Source organism: Aotus nancymaae, unplaced genomic scaffold, assembly GCF_030222135.1.
Source record: "Aotus nancymaae isolate 86718 unplaced genomic scaffold, 86718_ANA_hifiasm-v0.15.2.pri h1tg000020l, whole genome shotgun sequence".
Taxonomy (NCBI): Eukaryota; Metazoa; Chordata; class Mammalia; order Primates; family Aotidae; genus Aotus; species Aotus nancymaae.
The window spans coordinates 28,150,857-28,167,636 of NW_026988432.1; the positions used below are offsets into that span (position 1 = coordinate 28,150,857).

Consider the following 16,780-nt stretch of genomic DNA (forward strand, 5'->3'; position numbering starts at 1 on the left):
GTCTGTTCATATCTTTTGCCCACTTTTTGATGGAGTTGTTTGTTTTTTTCTTGTAAATTTGTTTTAGTTCTTTGTAGATTCTAGATAATAGCCCTTTGTTAGATGGGTAGCTTGCAAAAATTTTTTCCCATTCTGTTTGGTTGCCGGTTCACTCTAACGATTGTTTCTTTTGCTGTGCAGAAGCTCTTAATTAGATCCCATTTGTCTATTGGCTTTTGTTGCCATTGCTTTTGGTGTTTTAGTCATGAAGTCCTTGCTTATGCCTGTGTCCTGAATGGTGTTGCCTAGATTTTTTTCTAGAGTTTTTATGGTGTTAGGTCTTATGTTTAAATCTTTAATCCATCTGGAGTTAATTTATGTATAAGGTGTAAGGAAGGGGGGTCCAGTTTCAGCTTTCTGCACAAAGCTAGCCAGTTTTCCCAACACCATTTGTTAAACAGGGAATCCTTTCCCCGTTGCTTGTGTCCGGTTTGTCAAATATCAGATGGTTGTAGATGTGTGATGTTACTTCCAAGGCCTCTGTTAATTAGAATTTTTTTAAAAAAATTCCAGCTTCCTAAATCCTCTCTGTTTAATTGGAGATCTGTTTGTTCTGCCTGTTCAGTTTCACACTTTATTATTTATTTATATACTTGATAAAGTTTTGATTATGAACACTATGAAACTTAAACATAATTGGAGAAAATAGTAGCATGGATCTTTGTGTAATTATTAACACTGCTGTTCTTTCATCCACCTACCTTAGCCTCACTATCTTTTACATTTTGATTTCTATTTTTTTCTACCTTAAAATATTTTTAAATTCCTTTTTATTTTAATTATTCTTTAAGTTCTGGGGTACATGTGCAGTTCGTGTAGGATTGTTACATAGGTTTACACATGCTGTGATGGTTTGCTGCATCCATCTCCCTGTCATCTACATTCTATTTTTTAAAATAAGTCTTCCATGTATTTTCATGTCTAAACATTTTAGTATGTTCTTTCAGTAAGTATGGATTTTAAAAAATATATAATGCCATTAGTACATTCAACAAAATTAACAGTAATTTTTAAATTCTTCCTAATAATTTATTATCTCTTACTATCTTTAAAATGTCTTCTGTAGTTGATTTGTTTGAATCAGATTCCAACATCTACTGTATTTAGTTCTTAAGAGTCATAAATCTATAGTACTCTTTCCCTATCCCAGCTTTTTTTTAATCCCTTGTTGAAGAAACTGGGTTATCTGTTTAGTAGGATTCCCTGCATTTGTCTTTAGCTGGTTACGTATCATCATGGTATTTAACGTGTTCTGTCCTCTGTATTTCATGTGCACTGGTAATTAGAGGAGAGTCTTGATTAGGTTCAGCATATCACTTTCTTAAGCTGTTGACTGTCTTCACTTTCTTGGTGGTTTTGTTGCTCATCTGTAGTTATAAACACAAGTCTAGACTAACTTGTTTTGCAAAGTGGTGGGTATTCCCACTCAGTTGTGGGTGGTGAGGAGTCTGCCGTGCTCTGTGGAGATGTCCATCTTCTTTAGGGAGAAGGCAAGCATCAGCCCAGAAGTCTCTTCTTTTTCATGCATAGATAGAGAATAATATGGCACAGTGACTCTCCTTGAGTCATAGAGAAAGGATACAGGATTAACCGTAATGGAAGAGAACATTAGGGACTTCTAGTGCTCAGCTGAGCCTGTTGGTTTTGTTTTTTGTTTTTTTTGCCCATTTTACCTCTTTCTTTGTGGCAGCCCAGATTTGGCTGGTGTGCTCCCCAGTATTTGTACCTGACTGCCTGCCTGCCTGTCTCTGTCTCTCTCCCTCCCTGTCTCTGTCTCTGTGTCTCTGTCTCTGTCTCTCATCCCCAGGTTACAAATCTACAGTGGAAATGTCTTAACTTAGAAAAAAGTTCTTGCTTACTTAAGCATGGAGGTGTGTGCCAGAACTGCCTGCTCTCCATAGCCATGGCAGAACACTGGAGCATCTCTCCTTGAAGATCTGGATCATTTGCTTTTGTGACCTCTCTCTGTGCCACTAAACTCAGCTTCAGAGCAAAGTCATGGTTTATCAAAAATTGCGGACATGGAGTAATTCTTTTGTCTGTAAAACATTCAGTTTTTACTTAAACTTCTGTTCCCTATTACAGATACTAAAGAATATTACTTGGTATTCAGAACGAGTTTTAACTGAAATCTCCTTGGGGAGTCTCCTGATCCTGGTGGTAATAAGAACCATTCAGTACAACATGACTAGGACGAGAGTAAGTATTCCAGCTGCTGTTCTATCTTTTTTCATACAGTACAATAGTTTAAGACAATAGTTTAAATCAATCCCAATTTTTAGGGTGCTAAAATTCTCATGACATGGTAGAAAATACAGATCAGTGTATAGTCACTGTATTACATGATCCTAATGTAACATAAGGTCTTTTTCTTAATATTGAATGGTTTGTATGATTAGAGATATTTTACATGAAATAGAAAACAAGCAGTGCAAAAGATTTAGATAAAAGCTATTGTATGTTATTTGGCCAATAATACCGATTTGCCTTTTAATAGCAACAAATAACAAAGTACGAGAAGATATGAGCACAAAAAAATTTGAATTCAAATGAGAAAGAAAAGCAGAAGAGAGAGAGTATTTTAAAGAATAAAAGAAAAATTTCAGGTGGATTCTAGTCACAGAACCCGGGGGCAAATTTCAGTTCTGGTCAACAGAAATACATTGTTAAAGAGAAGCAGTGTACAAAATTCATAACTAAGAGAAATGGAATTTTTTTTTTTGAGCTATGATTGTGCCACTGTACCCCAGCCTAGGCTGCACTGGAGTGCAGTGGCACAATCATAGTTCACTGTAACCTCCAACCCCTGGGCTTAAGTGATCCTCCTGCCTCACCCTCCTGAGGAGCTAGGACTACAGGCATGTGCCACCACACCTGGCTCTTTTTTTTTTTTTTTTGTATAGCCAAAGTCTTGCCATATTACCCAGACTGGTCTTGAATTGGTTTTGAACTTCTGTCCTGAAGTGATCCTCCCAAAGTGTTGGGATTATAGGCATGAGCCACGGCTCCCAGCCCATTTTCAGTTATTTTCCTCTGTAGGGCTATTGTAGATACACATTCATGTTTTTTATCTGAAACCCTAGGAGCCAGCTATATTTTAGAAAGCAGAAGTTTTAGAAAGATAATTATAGTTTATGTACTCTACTATGTGTAACCATTAGGGTCTTAAGTAGCATGCTGTAATTAAACATTATATTTCTGTAGCAGAATATTTCAATATTCACCATGGAGGGAATAGTGAAGACTACCAGGAACATCATCATTTTTTGTGTTGTGAAAAAACTTTGAATTTCCAGTGCTTTATGGATTTAGAATTAGAAAAAAGAGATTGTGGATCTGAGCTTACTAAAATCAGTGACAATGGAGTTTACATTTGCTTCTATTAATAGTTAAGTTAACCTTGGTTAAAATATAGAGATTGTATGTTTTACGCTTTCTGTTTCCTCACAGGACAAGTACCTTCACACAAATTGTTTGGCAGCTTTAGCAAATATGTCGGCACAGTTTCGTTCTCTCCATCAGTATGCTGCCCAGAGGATCATCAGGTAAATATGAACTTTAAAAGAAATACTGATTTGCCTCTGGCTGAGCTATTAAGACAGACATTATGGTAGTTCCTTTTTAAATGTTACCTGTGAGGAATGTCAAATTTTCCTACTTAATTTTTACCACCTTCTTGTTTGGTTGAAAATATCTTGTTCTGTTTTGTTTTCTAACCTAACTTTTTGATTAAAGTTAATTGTATTTGTGTTCAGTCTTCTTATAAAATGTAATTTTAAGTGTAATGTTGATAGTTTTTTACAGAGGAGCAGTCATGCAAATTAAATATTAATATATTTGATGAGCATTTTATAGAGCATCACACTGTACTTTTAAGGAGTTATCTGTGTGTGTTTTAGACAATTTTTATAGCAGTTCAGCCATATATTAGTTTCCTATTGTTGCCATAACAAATCACTACAAATTAGTGGCTAAAAGCACAAATTGGTCATCTTAAAATTCTACAACTTAGAGGTCCACTGTGGGTCTCACTAGGCTAAAATTGAAACAGAGCTGCATTTCTGTCTGGAGGCTGTGAAGGAGAATCTGCTACCATGCCTCTTCTAGCTGTTGAAGGCTGCCTGCATTCCTTGGCTCATGGCCCCTTCCTCTGTTATCAAAGCCAGCAACAGTAGGTTGTTGAGTCCTTCTCATACCTCATCACTCTCACTTCTTCTTGTGGTTCCCTCTTCCAAGTTGAAGACTCTTGTGATTTCCTGGTCCCTTCTTGATCCAGGATTATCTTCCCATCTCAAGGTCAGAATCAATCACAATGTCCCTTTTGCCGTGTAAGGTTGTATTCACAAGTTCAGGGGATTAGGATGTGGACATTTGAGGGGGCCATTATTCTGTCAGCCAGAAAACCTCCCATTACCAAAGACATGACTTTTAAGAATAGGAAAGCTAACTAACCAGTCATATGTGAATATCATTGCTGGGCTTTTTTAACATATGGGGGTACTTTTTTCCTTCCTGTAGGATGCTCAGTATTGTCCAAGCAGCTCTCAAATAGAACCTAAGTGAAGCTATATTGTTCCCTTGAATTCTTGCTTTTAGGGCAATGCAGGGTTTTTCTTGTTTTGTTTTTTTTAAGAGACAGGATTTCACTCTGTCAACCAGGCTGGAGGAGTGCAATGGAGCAATCACAGCTCACTGAAAGCTCAAACTCCTGGGCTCAAGGGCTCCTCCTGCCTTAGCCTGGTCATGTGGTTTTGAACATTCAGTTTTCTTTAACAGTCATTGGTGGTGATCACAACTCCATATCACTTTTAAGCTCTGATCTCACATTCTATTCCTTGGTTAGATGTTGATTGACCTGGGCTCATTTTTAAGTTACTCACAATTAAGTTATTTTGTCTGTTTATCTTCAGAATTTAGTAGAGGATATTTTGCATTGACTCACAATTTAATTTATGTCTGGTCTTACTACATTCCGTTAGATTGTTTTCGGGGTTTGTACTTGCTATGTCATCTGCTTAGCTGACGTTGAACTAATGTGAACTTCATGATGTACAGTAAACAGAGCATTCTCCTCCCACCTTGGAGTTTTTCAGGTATTCTGAAGAGCCTTTAGTTTCCAGAAGTTAACCTTTGTCACCAGGCTTTATTTCACTGTAACAGAGTTAATGATTTCCGTGCTGCTGTGTAGGCTCTTTTTCTCACTGTTTATGTGCAATTTTATAATGGTTTCATGAAGATTTCATTACACAATTAACTTTTCTCAGATGATAAACGAACATTTGGCCTGTTCAATATGAAAATGCCAAATTAGCTGGTTGAGAATTTAAGTTCTGATAAAAGACATTAAGCACAATTAAATATTTCTGAGATTCAAAAAATGTTCTAGCTGGGAAAAATGCATATTAAAACACTGTACCCAATTTTTAATCTAAAATGACAAAAGTAGAAAATAAAACTTACACTAGGAATGTAAATTAGTTCAACCATTGTGGAAGACAGTGTGGTGATTCCTCAAGGATCTAAAAATCAAAATACCATTTGACCCAGCAATCCATTACTGGGTATATACTCAAAGGATTATAAATCATTCTATTATAAAGACACATGCACACATATGTTTATTCTGGCACTGTTCACAATAGCAAAGACTTGGAACCAACCCAGATACCCATCAATGATAGACTGGATAAAGAAAATGTGGCACATATACACCATGGAATACTATGCAGCCATAAGAAGGAATGAGTTCATGTCCTTTGCAGGGACATGGATGAAGCTGGAAAACATCATTCTCAGCAAACTGACACAAGAACAGAAAACCAGACACTGCAGATTCTCACTCATAGATGGGTGTTGAACAGTGAGAACACGTGGACACACAGAGGGGAACATCACACACTGGAGCCTGTTGGGGCATGGGGAGCTAGGGGAGGGATAGCATTAGGAAAAATACCTGATGTAGATGAAGGGGTGATGGATACAGCTAACCACCATGGCACGTGTATACCTATATAACAAACCTGCATGTTGTGTACATGTATCCCAGAACTTAAAGTACAATAACAAAAAAGAAAAGAAACCAATCATATTTGAAGATATAAGAAACATTGTTTAGATTTGTGATTTGAGAATATTTAGATTGTTTATCATCAATAATGAGTAGTGCTTTACTTCATTTTAATAGATTTTTAGTTAGCATAATATGAGTACAGAACTACTTTAAGCAACGCAAGAAGTATTAAAATAAGAAAGAAAGATTCCTGCCCTCAAGTAGCTTGCAATTCAGTAACAGGAATAAGACCAGGACCCATCCTTGTATATATAAGATACAAGGATCTTTTATACATCAGAATGTTATATGAAATATATATTATTATATGTTAATACTATAATGAAAGGAAATTTGCTATGTAGTGGAGGTGAATGGCTGCTTCCAAGAATGGCGAGAACATTTCTCATTGAAAGATTAGGCAGGGTGACTAGAGAAAGATGACATGATAGATAATAGAGACTGGCCTGATACAGAAATCATCAACTACAACAAACCGAAGCAACACAAGAGGGGATATGGTGAGAGAGCATGATTTGTATCTAAAAAATAGCTAGTTTCCTGGAACTGGCATGCTGTGACCTCTATGGGGATTACAGGTGAGAAGCCTGAAAGAAACAGCTGGGGCCATACTGTGGAGGGGCTTAAGGGTTGGACTCACAGTTAAAAATAATAGAAAGGAATGGAAAGAAAAGGTCTTTTCTTAACAACAAGAAAGAAAGTGTGATTGAATGAGTTTTTAAATGGATTTTGAAGAAAAGAATTTAAGGTAAATTTCTAGAGTCACCTGTTTGAGCAGATGATAGTATCATGTTCTGTTTGTCACACTGAGGGCAGTGTAGTTCTGGTTCTGTCCAGCTCCCATGTGCTTCCAGCACTTTTCTTGTTCAAGGACCACATTTAAGTAGCTGGTGTAGACCAGAGCTTTGTGTTCATGCAGGAGGGAGCTTGTTGGAACAGCAGAATTTAGGTATGGCTTCTGACCTACTGGATCAGAGTCTTCTTTTTATCAAGATCCCCAGATGATTTGTATCCACATTAAAGTTTAGAAAACACTTTGAGTTCTTTCCTGAGAAAACAGTTGTCTTGAGATAGAAATGGAGGCCAGCTTTTTTGTACTTTGAGGGAACTCATTTTCTACTAAATGTTTGTCTTTAGGGTGTAGAAATTTCAAGTGTGATAAGGGATAAATAATGAAAACAGTTTAGATACCCAGAAGGATTATTACAGCAGTACAACTTAGAATTCACGAGATGCTCTAGTAACTGCTTCAAGTGAGAAGTAAGCAGTTTTCATATACATGATTCCTATATCCTCTTTTAGGAGGAGACTACACAATTTTATATTAGTCAATTGCAAAACTTAGAAGAGTCAGTATTTCCCATGATCTTTAGCAAATTGCAAAACAGAGTAACATGTTACCTTGCTGTGAAAGGATGTGGATAAAGCTTTGAAAAGCCTCCTTAGCTGAACGTAAATGTAAGGAACGATTTCTTACAGTGCCTAGGCTGTTGCTCATATTTAATGACAATGTACCTTCCACAGACTCTTGGTGTTCTAGGAGAGTCGGAGATCTAATTTGAGTTTTGCTCAACTTTGTAAGTCTTTTAAATGTGCCGTAAGTGTGGATATTTGCTGTGTTCATTATTTGGGATTATGAGATTGTTCAATTTCAAGACATTTATAAAGAGTAGGTTTTATGCAAGGGATTGCTGTGGGTTAGAAAGATAGCATTTACTTCCAGCCCTTAAGACTGTCCCTTATCGTCTCTCATGTCCCTCCACTGGCTCTTTCCTCTAGCTTCTCCTTTACCCTTTGCTTAACAGGTAGTTTTTGCTAGTATCTCATTCTGTCTTGTTTTCTTCTGTCTTTACACGTTTTCTCTGGGAGATCACATATATGTCTATGACTTTACCTACTGTCATTTGTATACTGAAAATTACCTGATGTGGTTAGACTTAGTGTCCCCACCCAAAATCTCATCTTGAATTGTAATCCCCATAATCCCCACATGTCAAGGGAGAAAACAGGTGGAGGTAATTGAATCATGGGGCACTTTCTCCCATGCTGTTCTCCTGATAGTGAGTCTCACAAGATCTGATGGTTTTATAAGGAGCTCTTCTCCTTTGGCTCTGCCACTCTTCTCCCTGTCACCTTGTGAAGAACGTGCCATGCTTCTCCTTCCACCATGATTGAAAATTTCCTGAGGCCTCCCCAGCTGTGCTGAACTGTGAGTCAATTAAACATCTTACCTTTATAAATTAATTACCCAGTCTCAGGCAGTTTTTTTTTTTTTTTTTTTTTTTTTTGGAGACAAGCCTTACTCTGTTGGCCAGGCTGGAGTGCAGTGGCACAGTCTCAGTTCACTGCAGCCTCCGCCTCTTGGGTTCAAGTGATTCTTCTGCCTCAGCCTCCCAAGTAGCTGGAATTACAGATAGGTGCATGCCACCATGCCTGGCTAATTTTTGTATTTTTAGTAGAGATGGGGTTTCACCATGTTGGCCAGGCTGGTCTTGAACTCCTGGCCTCCGCCCACCTTGGCTTCCCAAAGTGCTGGGATTACAGACATGAGCCACTGCAACCAGCCTTGGGCAGTTGTTTATAGCAGCGTGAAAACTGAAACACCAACCAAATCTAAATTCATAATCTAGATCTTTCTCCTTCACTGTACTGATTGACAGTACAATGTGAAGGATAAGGACATAGGCTCTGGAGCCAGAATGCCGGGGTTTGAGATCTCAGCTCCAGAACTTTACTACCTGTGGAATCTTGGCGATGATGTTCTTTACCTTCTCTGTGCAGCAGTTTCCCATCTGTAAGATAGGAGCGGCAGTAGCTGCATTCTCAAAGGATTATGGTGAGGATGAAGTGCGTTGACATTTGTAAAGGGCCTCGCGTGTAATTTGCACTGAGTAAGCATTAGCTGGCTGAGCACCAGCTCTCTGCTAGGTTCACTACCTGGGTATCCCACACTTACTTCAGACTTTCATCATGTTTAAAACTGAACTCATCTTCAAATCTGCTTTTCCTTTTAAATTCCCTGTCCTAGGTAATGGCCCTCACCATAGTCACTTAAATTGCCGAGTCAGTTCTGTAACTTTTCTCCCTTTCTCTCAAATTCTATCTTATTGGACCCTGAAGTTGTACCTAATTCTGCCATTGTAATTTGCATGTATACGCTCTTTTCTTTCTCCATGGCTGCTGTCTTGGTTCACATGTATATTGTCTTCACCCACACTATGCCAGGAGTCTGAGTGGGTCTTTTTGCCTCTCTACTTGCCTTTGCACACTGCTGTATTTATTTGAAAAGCAAGTCTCATCTTATTGCTTCCTTTGCTTAAAAACATTAAATGGCTTCCCATTGTTATCAGGTTAAAAATCTGACCTGTGTTCTTCACTGGGGTGATTTTGCCCTCCAGGGGACATTTGACAATATGTGGAGATTTTGTTGTTGTTGCCAGAACTGGGGAAGAGGTTTCTACTGACATCTAGTGGGTAGAGGCCAGAGATGTTTCTAAACATTCTATAATGCACACAACAGCCCCCACAAGGAAGCATTACCCAACCCAGAATGTCTGTAGTGTCAAGGCTGAGAAACCCTTTCTTAAAGTGATGTAGTCTGGGCCCTGCCCTTTGCCCTTCATCTTCTATTGCCATTTGCCATATACCCACTGCTTCAACTTTACTGAATCATTATAGTTCCTTGCCCTTTCATAGCTCTACTTCTGAATCTGGATAAATGTTGCCTGGAATTAGAAAATAGTTGACCCATGGGTCACTGTCAGTTTCTGGCCTAAGGGCTAGTTACTGGGGCTGGAGCAGGAAGGAAAGGCCCAGCAAAGGAGAAAGTTACATGTTAGAAGATCTGGCTGTGGTTACTGGGCTTCTTTCAGAAGTAGATGTGGGAAAGAGAACTTCGGAGTCTTGACCTGTCCATTGTAGGTACTTGAACATACTGGCCTGGCCTGGAGTTGCAAGTCCTGTTGCTTAAGCACAGTAATAATTATTGGAAATAAAATACTTATTTTATATTTCTTTGCATTACTTTATAGAGAGTTGCTCTCTGTAGGCACATAATAGACTTTTAATAAATACTTGGTGACTGATTCCTAGAAGATGGACTGGCATCTGGAATTTAAATTTAGTTCTGTCACCCACTATTCTGAGACTTCATGCAAGTTGATTAGCATCTGGCTATATTTTGCAGATATCTGCTGCTGCTTAAAGCTAGTGAAGTTGATGATCTGGTGTCCATAAGATGCTTTAGACAGTGCCAAACACTACTGAAAGCTTTTTTTTCACACCTCTTGAGAATAAAGTAATACAAAATATAGATTAGGTTTTCATTAAAACAATTTTATGAGACCAATACAGTTATTTTTGATAAAATTTAATCATGCAATTTAAGAATTTTAAAATTCTCAAATCCATGTCTTATGCTTTCACTTTTTCTCAGCCATCAGGAGTGAGCGTATACACTTTAGGTTTTAAGTGTATAGCTGTGCAACTTCCGTGCGGTCTCATGCTGGCATTTTATGTGAGCTGCCTTTTCCTGCCCTGCACACATGATGACATGTATTTTAGTCACCCAGCATTTTTCTGAACACTACAAAATACAATTTGGTTATTGAACTCTGTGGTCAGCTCCTCTATTTTGGGCAAATAAGATCCTTTAGACCATTCAGGCCCATGGAATCAAAGAAAGAAAGACAATTTTCCCCCAACTCTCATTTAAACAATTCATTAGTATTAACTTATCCCAACAGGCTTCCTCATTTCTGTTCCCATTGAATTAAGTTTTCATGGATGTTTTTCTCAAACCTAAAAGGGAATATTAATAAGCAAATTAACCTGTTTGTTGGAGTGAATTTATATTATACACACACACAACTCATATATATAGTATAGTAACATATATGGTTATGATCTTTTAGAAATATTGCCTTTTTTTTAAGTCCATTTAATGATAAATTTATACCTGTGATCCTCAATGTCTCACTACTTATCTCTCTTTTGTTACATTTAAGGCTAGGAGAAGTCTGGAGGTTTAGACAGTCGAGGGTACTGACTCTTCACAGCTAGTAAGCGGGCCGTTTCAGGTTTGTCCAGATCAGAAGCTTGGCTCACTTCAAGAATGGCAGAATATTCTTTCTGAGAGTGACTCACTCACCATGGGACCATGGATCCAAACTCCTGGGATTTATCTGAAACAGATAGTTCTCTACAATCTAAGGTAGCTGTGCCCTTGGGGGTCATTCAATTTGCTTCCCCCCAGCCCTGATTCCACCTGCCTCCCAATCTAGCTAAGTACCTAAAGTTATAGTAGCAAAGACAGTAGGATCTTTTCCACTTTTTTTTAGAACTGACATGTTTGAGACAGGTATGGATGTGTTCAGGTATTATATAATACATGATATGTGGAAATTATAATGGAAAAGAAGATAAGAACTGTATGTCTCTTAGCCTGAGACAACAATATTTTTTTATATCTAATCCTTGATGTTGAATTTTATTTTTAATTTAATAAATACTTATGAGTGCCGACCACTGCTGAAGTCCTCTTTAATTTGAGATATCTCATGTTTTTATTGCAGACGAATGCCATTTGTTGTATCTAGAAATTAAGTATTATAGTTGGTTTTGTATTTTTAAACTTTGATTTTATTTTGACCTCATATTATTCTTAGCACTGTTGTCAGGAAATTATTTCTTTAGGGAAGGAATGATCATAGTAAGAGTTGTAATGAATAGTTTAGTTCTGTTTCCAAAATCTTGGTAAGTTATTTAACTTCTTGTTCATCTCTTGAATGAGATATGATACCTACTTCATTTGAGTGGTGTAAGAGTTAATAATGGCTTGTAAAGTCTTGCATCTCTATTTTCTCTATTATAGTATTATAACATTTTTGAGATATTTTGAATCTAAAAATAAATCTGGATAACATCTTTACAAAAGAATTCCTTGGTCTCTGCTAATATTTCTAGATTCTGATTCCCTGCCCAATGGATTTTTGAATTGCTTATATTCCCCAAATATTTTTCTAACGAAGCAAATGAAGATCTCACTGAACATAGATAGAAGTTTTTAATAATAATGTGTTTGTAGATTGGTAGAAGATCTGAGCAATGGCTTTCAGTATAAATACTTCTCTTAATTGTATATGATTTCATTTTTTACAAGATAGAATTAGCTTACTCTTGCCCAATGCCCAGGCAATAAAAAGGTTCCAGTTTCTTCATTCCTTTGGTCTTTGCTGATCCTTGTTTGATCTTGGCATAGCGGTAGCCAGGAACGGAAGGAGGAATGTTTGCCTTGAAAATCTGGCTTCCTGTATTTCCTACAGCCAGTGGTACTTTGAAGGCAGCTAATTTTTTTCAGGGAAATCTAGCTAGGTTTGCATTTTCAGTTTAGTCCTTTCTTAAGAAGTTACATTGAAAACATTTAGACAGCTCCCCTCTGAAAATTTATAAGTTTCCAATAGAAAATTGTTACCTATTCAGAAAATTGCTAGTATTGTATAATAGGGTATCTTGGCAGACTTGATGGAACACATGAAAACTTCCTAATTGGTTTAATTTCAGTTTAGACTGCTGGCACATTCAAAATGTCAGCTTTAAAGAAGCATGTCATACGTTTATCAGATTTTTTATTTCTTGTAAGTAAAGACCTTTGTGGACAAAATTGCCATATAGTAAATTAAACTTTAACTTTCATAGAGCTTTATTGAATGTCACCATCATGTTACAGAGGTAACTGAGTGTGGTTCACACTTTGTTATAGCCATGAATTATTAAGCCTCCATTCCTGTCTATTTTTATGAAGGTTGTAAGATTTTTATGAAGGTTGTAAGATTTTTACCTACTTTCAAGCTAACAAATTCACCTGCTATGGTTTTGTGGATCCTAGTAGGACACTGAAGACTCATGGGTCAGAGACAAAGAAGAGTTTGTTATTGTCCTCTTATTATATTTTTATTGTAAATTATTACTCACAGGAGTAGTGGGAGCCAGAATATTCTTTTCTCGTGTGGTTCCCATGCCCACAGAGCAACATGACAACCCACTGGTTGCAGTACAGGAGAAGAACCCAGATCTTGGGAATCCCCAGTCTTGTATAATAGGCTTCAAGCACACCTGCCAAACCTTTGCTTTCAAGGGAGATATCTTTAATGCATTTGATAGCAAACTACTCTCTGCTCTAGAAAGAGACACTATCTCTGTCTTCCAAGTCTGTTCATTGTACAAGCATCCATGCAGAGATAGCCTGGAGCACAAGGCTGCTAATGCCACTGCTTTTAAGATGTGCAAAAGGAGAGAGAATGGGGAATTGTCTCCCAATGCTCCTTACCTAGTTATGAATTTCTGTTGCCATTGGAAAAACCTGTCACTGTTTCATGAAGGTAGCTAGTTGATACTGCTCTAGGTTTTATCTCTCAGTTGCTAATGCATTGCATTTAAATATCTTAGAAGAAGCAAAAGATGGAATGGCCTCATTCCTCTTTGCTTTGTGCATGTATCATAATGAACCTTCAACTCAGATGTCAGTGTCATTAACTGCACCCCTAAAGCCTTGTTTACAAGTCATAAAATTATAGACTTAGAAGGACCTTTAAAGATCATCTAAGGCAAATTTGCACATTTTACATATGGAAATATTAAAATCTCAAGTTATTATGTGGCCAGTCCAAGTGAACACTGTTGCAGAAGCAGAAATAAAATCAATTATTCTAGGTTTGTAGCCTAGTATTTTTCCCAGAACAGAGCAAAAAGAGGCACTCTCTCTCTCTCTTTTATACAAAATCATGATATTTGATATGTTATAAAATGCTAAGTCCTGATAAGAAAAATAAAGTGACTTAATAAAGCATTTTCCTTCTTGATGAATTGCATGTGTTTTATGGACTTTTAAAAAGTACCTTTTCCAAGAGAAAGAAACAGTGTTGTGTTAACAGGAGAAGTGGGAATAAACGAAGGTAAAAAGATTTAAAATGGCTCCTGTGTCCAGTGTAAATACATATTGAATCAGATGTCCCAGAGACAGGACAAATAAGGGAAGAAAGAATGCTTCCTTAGGAGAGACGAGAGAATAGTTTGGGAAAGCTAGCTTTAAAAAGGTAGATAGATAACTCACTGTGACAAGTATTGTGAGTTTTCCGAGCATTTAAAATTTGTTTATTTGTTTAATGTGCTTCAGTTTCTTCATTTACAAACTGGGACTACTCTCCTAGGGTCACTGTGAAGACTAAATAAGTTAATACATGTCAAGTGGTTAGAATAGTATCTTCTGAATAGCAGTCACCCCTTAATTATCAAAAGAAAAAGATCTTCCTTGTTAGGGGGCTCACAGCACCATGTTTTGTTCATCTTGGCCCAGTAGGTATTTGAATGAATGATGAAATTCTGATACTTGAGCTAAAACAAGTGGTTAAAATCTACTGGCTATAGGTAAGGAGGAACCAGTGTGCCATGGCTGTTTTCGGGTGGTCTTCCTCATTCATCCTTCCTCCTTCCTTCTTTCTTCTGCAAAGCTGGTTCTTTTGCAAAGCTGGTGTCTGTCACACACACACTGGACCCTATCCTATAGGTTATTTGTGTTATCTAATAATATGAGTATTATTTATATTTCATAATGAAGAAACTAAATCACAGAAGTAATTTGTCTGTGGAAAGTGACAACATTGATATTTAAACCTACATCTGTGCTCCATCTACAACACTGCACCAGTATTTTATAAACTTCCATTGCCACTGCTTCTTATAATTGAAGTTTTACATTAAAAACAAGTAATTTGTGTATTTGGCTATATCATATAACACTTTACTTGGGGGCAACCTTTCTAAACATGTGATCCCCCTGTTGACATGTTTTTAAAAACCCATTGACTATCAGTAGTTACTGACTGGAAAGATTTGAGGGTGGACAGTGGGGTCTCAGACACCCTGTGATAGATAGTCTAGGAGCTTTTCCCAATCAGAGTTCATAAGAGAATCAAGTCCAACAGAGAACCAGATGAGAGGATTTCCTCAGTTTTCCCAAGGAGATAGTCATAGTAGTGAATACCTTCTAAATGAGTAGGAGAAAAGTTAGTTGATGAGAAAACTTTTGCCTTCTTAGGAATCCTGGTTTAAAAGATCTGCAAGGTCTTCTGGGTTTGAGGTCCACTGGTTAAGAAAAATTACTATAAAAACCCAATGTGAGACTCCTGTTAATGATTTTTAAAAACAAAATCTAAAATGTACCTGCTTTCTTCATTAGTCAAACATGAAGATCATATAGAAGCATGAGAACATTTGTCTGTTCTTTACTTGAATAAACTTTCATGAACCCATTATAGTCCTGGAAATTCAGAAGTATGTATAACTCTGTTGTAGCTTACTGCCTGATAACCACATAATGATATTATTTTACTACATAAGCCAATCGGAGACCTTCGTATCATTATGAATTTCCAATTTAGAGTCATTGAGTGTTAAATGAATCACTGAGATTCTAAGTATGTCCTCTGAGAAACTAGAAGGACTGGTTCTAGCAATGATTTCCTTTTTTTTCTTTTTCTTTTTTTAACACTCAGAGTCTTGTGTTATTGCCCAGGCTGGAGTGCAGTGGCATGATCTTAGCTCACTGTAACCTCTGCCTCCCAGGTTCAAGTGATTCTCTTGCCTCAGCTGCCCAAGCAGCTGGGATTGCAGGCACATACCACCATACCTTGCTAATTTTTGCATTTTTAGTAGACAGGGATTTATCATGTTGGCCAGGCTGGTTTCAAACTCCTGACCTCAGGTGATCTGCCTGTCTCAGCCTCCCAAAGTGCTGGGATTACAGGTGTGAGCTACTGCACCCAGCCCAGACTACTTTAAATTAGATCAACAGTTCTCAGCTGGAGTGAGTTGGTGGGGTGGGGTGAGAGCAAGTGGAGCGTGTAACTTCAGGTAGCCCGTCTGACTCATCTTTGCAGAAAGGTTCCTGAAGAACATGTGTGGTACATGTTATAGTGCTGGGAAAACGGTTGCAAACTCGCAGCGTAGAAGGTGACTTATTGTAGAGTCTATGAATTTGTATGTCATTAAATTAACTACAGTCAGTGCATAATTATTTAGAAGGCTTTCAAATGAGTGATTGGTTTTTTCCTTTTTAATTTGAAAAATTGGAAACATGTTTGGAGAGAATTATATAATGAAACTTTAGATTCTCAGCACCTACCTTCAGGAGATACCAGTTCTTGACAAACTTTATTTTATTTATTTCCCTACATATTCCTCCCTACTGTGGATTATTTGGAAGCAATTCCTGACATTATTTCATCTATCAGAATTGCATTATGTAAAGAGATACATTTTTATGAATATCCATTTATGATTTGGTCCCTCTACAAGTGGTAGAGAGAAAAATAGAATCAGGTTACCACCACCTTCCAAAACATGGAAATTAGCCATAGTTTTGGTTTTAAGTCATTTAGAGTCTGATTCAGTTCAGGCCTTCCTCTATATCACTCATATTGCTAGTCAGTGTTATATGGACCCCTGTCTTATTTAATTGTAACTCTAGCAATCTATACAATACAGAATTTCTGTTTAACAGATGAAACAGCCTCTTCTGTTCAGGCTCAGAGAGACTGAAACTTATCCAAGATCGAGTAGCTAATAGTGTGGTGGAGCTGAAATTGAAATCCAAGTTCGACCCTAGCCTAGAAG

At 37.4% G+C, this 16,780-nt stretch overlaps 1 protein-coding gene across 8 annotated transcripts in view; it reads left to right on the forward strand.

Moving 5' to 3' along the window:
• Window positions 1–16,780, forward strand: part of DYM (dymeclin) — a 432,063-nt gene that overhangs the window by 220,745 nt on the left and 194,538 nt on the right. For all 8 annotated transcript variants that reach the window (XM_064379196.1, XM_012440797.3, XM_064379199.1 and 5 more), the window contains 2 exons: window positions 2,125–2,238; window positions 3,490–3,584. In XM_064379196.1, coding sequence (XP_064235266.1) covers window positions 2,125–2,238; window positions 3,490–3,584 — 209 coding nt within the window. The remainder of the gene's footprint in view (window positions 1–2,124; window positions 2,239–3,489; window positions 3,585–16,780) is intronic.